The sequence below is a fragment of the Lipotes vexillifer genome, unplaced genomic scaffold (genome assembly GCF_000442215.2).
Source record: "Lipotes vexillifer unplaced genomic scaffold, Lipotes_vexillifer_v1.1 scaffold524, whole genome shotgun sequence".
Lineage (NCBI taxonomy): Eukaryota > Metazoa > Chordata > Mammalia > Artiodactyla > Lipotidae > Lipotes > Lipotes vexillifer.
In genome coordinates, this window is record NW_006774722.1 from 1,539,581 (window position 1) to 1,545,724 (window position 6,144).

At 47.2% G+C, this 6,144-nt stretch overlaps 1 protein-coding gene across 4 annotated transcripts in view; it reads left to right on the forward strand.

Moving 5' to 3' along the window:
* STX16 (syntaxin 16) overlaps positions 1-5,714 on the forward strand; it is a 22,915-nt gene extending 17,201 nt beyond the window's left edge. For all 4 annotated transcript variants that reach the window (XM_007449458.1, XM_007449459.1, XM_007449460.1 and 1 more), the window contains 5 exons: positions 1-81; positions 1,162-1,253; positions 1,811-1,954; positions 3,173-3,253; positions 5,610-5,714. The exon at positions 1-81 is cut by the window's left edge and continues 19 nt beyond it. In XM_007449458.1, the coding sequence (XP_007449520.1) occupies positions 1-81; positions 1,162-1,253; positions 1,811-1,954; positions 3,173-3,253; positions 5,610-5,714 (503 nt within the window). The remainder of the gene's footprint in view (positions 82-1,161; positions 1,254-1,810; positions 1,955-3,172; positions 3,254-5,609) is intronic.
* The last annotated feature ends 430 nt before the right edge of the window (positions 5,715-6,144 follow it).

Below are 6,144 nucleotides of genomic sequence, written 5' to 3' on the forward strand. Positions count from 1 at the left end.
GCAACGTGGTGGGCTCCCTGGCGCAGGCTCTGCAGGAGCTGTCCGCCCGCTTCCGGCGCGCGCAGTCGGGCTACCTCAAGCGTGAGTGTCCGCCCGCACAGGGCCTCGTGAGTAACGGGGGTTCCGGCATTAGAGCCTGCAACAGCTTGGTGTTTTTACCCTTCTCTTTTGCTACTAGTCTCCATTTTGTCCTGTGCCTTTCGTTGTTAGCTTTTGAGCACATTCCCACCTCACGGAACAGAAAGGAGCTCCCTTCCGCCCCCAGTGGGAAACCATGCCCAGGTTGAAACCACGGCGACAGGGTGTCAAATCGTTCTCATCTAAAAAAGAACAAAACAGAAACATAGGCCGTGTCAAGTTTAAAGTATTTGAAAATCAGTCTGGCACATTTTAAAAGCTTGTAGCTTTCTAGATGTTAGGGGTGGAGGAGCTGCTGCTAAGTAGGTAAAAAACAGTTGGAATCATGTTAAAGCTTCACATTTGCACAACAGCAAGCATTTGAGAGAGGGTCTCAGCACCTTTCCTGGGAGTAGTTTAAACAAACGTTTTCTCCCCAGGCACAGTGATTTACTCGGCCTCCCTTCCTTCCTAAATAGTGCCAAGTCAGGCTTCAGCCACACCCTCATTCTAATTACCCTATAAACTGGTTTTTCCTTGATTGCCATTGTAATCAGTAGTATCCCCACACGCTCCCCCAAAACTAGTTTTCCCTCCTCCTGACAACTGGCATATTTGTGTTTTAATTTTACTCTTTCTAAAATTTGACTATAGGGCCATTTGGAATTCTACTAGAGATGGTTTTAGGGAGAGATATTGATTTTTTTTTAATGTTTTGTAACAGCAGTTAGATTAAATATTTCTGCTTCTCTTCTCACATGGTTGTGTCATTTTGTCATTCACTTGGCATCCAGTGAATTATACACGTTTACGGTGTGATTTTTGTCTTAGATAACCCCAAGTACTCCATACTGTTGCATGTTTGTAGTCCTTTACTGTCCCCCCACCTCTGCTGGAGGTGAGATAGGTAGGGTTCTTTTAAAGCTGCTAAGAATGTCTCCATTTTGACTGTTGAGTTTTACTCTAGATTTCCCCTTTTTAATGGTGGGACAGTAACCAGGATGGTTTACGTATTCAAGTAAAGTGAATTCCTATCCATGATAGGCCTGAAGAATCGAGAGGAAAGATCCCAGCATTTTTTTGATACATCAGTACCACTGATGGACGATGGAGACGATAATACTCTTTATGATCGGGTACGTGAGGGGCTGCAGAATTGACTGCCGTGCATTTGCGCTCCGGTCTGTTTTCCTTCTCTTCGTGGACCTTTAACTTCCATGCGATGCAAATGGATCAGCCCCGCGTGACGTGCACATCCATCAAGTGGCTTTTGCAGCCGGCGGAAGAACGGTCATGGGGGCCATACTGTTTCTTCCTTTCCAAAGGCTGCAGGGAGACCTTGTCATCTGCCTTCCAGAACCTTCCGGAAAGCAGTCTGCCCACCCCACTCCTGGGAAGAACCCAGAGGTGCGCAGGCTTCTCCCCGGTGGTTTTGCTACTTAGCCCTTGGGTAGCTGCAAACGCGGGGTTCCCTGTGTCCCCTGCTTTGGCCGCGAGTGCTTTAGAGCCCGCTTGTTTGGGGAATTTGGATCTTTCCTGTTAGGGAAGAATGAGTGCTTATCTGCGGTTTACGTGCTTCATAGAAATAGCTTCAGAATTCATTTCCTTTCAGTTACGTCTAAAATGGTGCGCTGTAGCTTTCCTGAGGGGAATGAAAGCTAACGCACACACTTCGTCCTTTTTGTTTTGCTAGGGTTTCACAGACGACCAGTTGGCACTGGTGGGGCAGAGCACGCTGATGGTGGATGCGCGGGAGCGGGAGGTTGGCCGCATCGTGCAGTCTATTTGCGACCTAAACGAGATATTTAGGGACCTAGGGGCCATGATTGCCGAACAGGTACGTGAACTTACCTGCCTCCTCAGCGGGCTTTCCTGCCATAGTATCTAGTCCTTCTCCAGACGTTTTTGGTTCTGCACTTCCGTCAGGAAGACGATTTGAACCTACTCCCCGAATGTATGTGTATGTGTGTGTAAGGATTATATACATATACTGCTATCATTGCCCATAAAAGCACTAATCACCTTTTTTTTAGATAAAAAACAAATGTCAGTGACAGTTCTCCTAGTCTCTGCCTGTACCCCAGGGGTGCTCATGGGAGCACCCCACGGTGGGGGCCTGGTTGGTCTGCCCATGCTCAGCAGTGATTCTGCCAATAGATAAGGTTTCCCTTCTAATTTTGGCAGGTTATTGTGTAATGGCAACTGGAACCACTAGCTCTCAAGTAGAATTAAATTGTTTGTTCGCTGTTGCAATCTGATTAGGGTATTTTATTATCTTGCCAGCAGGGATTTGGGTCCTGATCCCCCTGAAAGCAGCCCCAGAATGGAGTGGCGAGGCTCTGGGAGATCTGGTTCCATTAATTACCCCCGAGGCTCCCACGGAGCTGCTCTTGCTGTCGTCTCCTAACACAGCACGTTTCCGTTCACAGCCCTGTCCTTCTGTGTAGCCCAGTGTCCCTTCTTCCTGTTTGAACCAAGAGATTAAACAATTAAAAACAAAATTCTCCCTGAGGCGAATGTGTAATTTTACATGTGGCTTGGAGCTTACCGTGTTTGCTCTGACCCATGCAGCCACATGGTGACTGACGTTTATAGACATGATAGCCAATTTCCAGACCTCATCGTAACCAGGCCTGGCTTAACTGGCCCTCTCTGCTTACTTGAATCCAAGTATTTAAGCAACAAACGGGCACAGACGCAAGCCCTTCACCACTCAGAGCCTATTTCCACTGAACCGTATATTTTTTAAAGCCCCAGTAAGTCTGAATATGGCATATCCTGCAGTGGCTAAATCCAAAAAAGAAACCTCAATTTGTCAGTATCTCTTTCTCCTGAGCTAGACTTTTATTGCAACTAGTGCAGCAGTCTGCCACTGAGTGCCTAATATTGCACGGTGATGGATTCCAGACCTGGCAGTGTGTACCTTTACATCACGGTTAAGTAAAACAGATAATTCTGTGGATAATGATGTCTGCAATTTGCATCTCTTATTTTTGAAGTTCAGTTTTCCCAGTTTTGGCTGTTGATCGTCTTGTAACTGTCATTTATTACTCAGGGTACCGTCCTTGATAGAATCGACTATAATGTTGAACAGTCCTGTATCAAAACTGAAGATGGCTTGAAACAGCTTCACAAGGTAATGCCATATCTTTCAGTGGTTGAGAATTTGAAGAACTATTATCAGATATCAAGAATTCATGAGAGGCTTCTCTTCCATCATAACTGTCTTCGGCATTCTCGTCTGCCGTCGGCTCGAGATAGGCCTGTAAAAATGCACCATGTCGTTTGATTCAGAGCCGACCACGTGCACTGTTGCCATTTTACTGCAGTTAATGATTCCGAGTGTACCTCACACGCAGGTCTGAAAACTGCCGAGAATCCCCTTTTGTGACAGGGAATTCTGAAGGAATTGGGGTTTTCTCCCTTTTAGAAAATATTTTATTCCTTGTTTAGGTCTTCTTGTTTTAGGAAATCGATTTGAGTGGGTATTTGTTAAAATATGTGTTGAGCATTCTATCTGCTTGTTGCTGCTGACTCAGGCCTCTCTTTGTTGTGATACTTTTCTGATAAATTGCTGGTGGGGATTCATTCTGGAGGAGATAAAAATCTAATTTCCCCTTTTAATTACCGCAGTATATCTGTGTACTACCTTGAGGAAAGAGTAGTTTGTTGAAGTGAGAGTATTAGCTCTCTTATTCTTTGCTAATAATAAAGTGGCTGTTTCAGGAATGTTTTTCATGATATTTGTTAAAAATGGATGGAAAACATCTTAAAAATCTTGTAATGAGTTATGAGAAACATACACATACGCTGCTGAGTGACTCTCATATATAATTGGGGGCATGTTTTCTTTAAAAGGAATGTATTACTTCACAAATAAAATAAATTGTGTCCATTTCCTCATGTCTTTGAGACCTAGCAGTATTCCTAGCCGTATATAATGGTAATTTTTCCGATTCGCTAATCACCTTTCTGAAACCAGCCACTTCCTGTGGCAGAGATGGCCACATCTGACAGTAGTGTCAGGTTTACAGAAAGACCTCGCATAGGTCTGACCAGAAGCCTCTTCCACGTGCTTCTGTCACCACATGCCGGATGGGGAATGGCGCTCCAGCATATACTGAGGAAAAAGAGGCTTGCCTTGTACATGCAGAGGGCTTTTTAAGCGTTGGGCTCATTCGGTTGCCAAGCTTTGTGTATTAAAAGAGTGAAAACTAACTTTAGTTTGTCACTCTGTAATGCCCGGCCTTTCATATGCTGTTGAATTATGCATCGGTTTTGAAGTTTCTTAAATAAAAACTAGCGAAACTTGATTCTTGACATAACGCAGATAAAGGGAAAAAGCTTTCTCCGCGGGAGTGTACCAATCTAGTGGGAACTAAAAGTTTTGTTTAAGGTTCTACTTTTATAAACCATTTTGAGAGGTTTCGAAGTATATCATTTGGTGTCAGCTTCCGTGGTGTTGCAGGTTACTTATTAGAAAACTAAGCACGCACCGTCCTCTTTCTCCAGGCACGGCTGGCCGTTGCCTTGGCGGTCAGCTCATCTGAGGCTGATGGAGCCTTGGGACCTGCTTCACGTGGGCCGGGCTCTCCAGACGGGTGAACCTGTCTGCGCTGAGGTTTCCTCCTGTGGCTGAGTGGCTCCTGGTGGGCGGGCAGGCTCGCTTAGGAAGCAGACGTCCTGGTCAGAAGGTTGGTGGGGACGGGGAAGCAGGGCCGAGGACGCTGCACGTTCCGAGCAGGTACGGCCCTCAGGCTGTCTCCTTGCTTTCACCTTCACTGTGCAGCAGCGCTGGCCACGGAAGGGCAGGACGTGCCCTCCCCGACGTGGACAGGGACACCCTCACGACTCTCTTCTCCCCTCTCCTTTCTGTGGGTCACATTCTGCACCACGGGCGTGTGTGTCACCGGACACACAGAACCGGACTCGGTGGGTTGTTTCTGCGCTTGACCCCACAGGGCCAACTTTCCTGTTCGTGCTTCAAAGGTTGAATTTCTTCTTGTTCCCAAATTCCGAGGAGGTAGAAAACAAGCTTCTTTGGGACCCTCGGTTCCATCCCTGCTGGCTGTGGTAACTTTAGCCAGGTGTTCGATTTCTTAGTGAAGGAGCTGTGCGTTCATCCAGAGAACTGTCCGGAAGCGAGAGGCTTCTGTCGAAAGAGTGGGTCCTTGCGGTCAGTGGAAGGAGAAGTAAGGAGAAGCGGCCCACAGGGATCTGAAAGCAGAGCCTTCTGCCTCTCCGGCGGCCTCCGTGTGATGGCGGGTCCCCAGCGTGGGTGTTAGCGAAGCCGGGTAAATAGGGAGCTCCGGGGTCATGGGACTCGCGTGGATTGAACCCGCGGGAGCTGATGGCAGGGATCGTGGTGATGGAGCCGGTGGCAGAAGTGTCGGGTGTGTGGGTGCAGCCAGAGGCCTAGGACTGGAAATGAGCGAGACGCGATTTGGGATTTTGGGGAAAATGACGGCCTTTTTTCCCTCCTCTCTCTGTAGGCAGAGCAGTATCAAAAGAAGAATCGGAAGATGCTTGTGATTTTAATATTATTTGTCATCATCATTGTCCTCATTGTTGTCCTCGTCGGTGTGAAGTCGCACTGAGCAGCGTGGGGTCGGTGTGTGAGGCCCGCGTGGACCCGGGTGCTCGCGCCCGGCGCCCGGGGGTTCCTGCGGAGGCGCGGCCCCGGGCCCGTCGGGGCCGCGAGCGTTTCCATGGACTCCGCCGCGCAGTCGTGCTCACGCGAGGGGAAGGGGCTTCTGGTTTTCCTTCACTGTCAACACTTGAAGGACCTTGGATACTGCTGCAGATTAGAGATGAGTTCTCTCTTCAGTTATAATATATATTTTTTTTTTAGAAAGAGAAAACGAGTTGAAGGTTTACAGGCCTCCTCAAGCTGTTCAATATATTATATCTGTATATGCTATTTTTTTTAGCAGTCATGTCTGAGCAGCATGTTAAAATAATTTTTGGAAAAATTTTTTTTAAACCATCTGGTTTTTAAGAAATTTGGTACCAAAAATTTATGAGTAA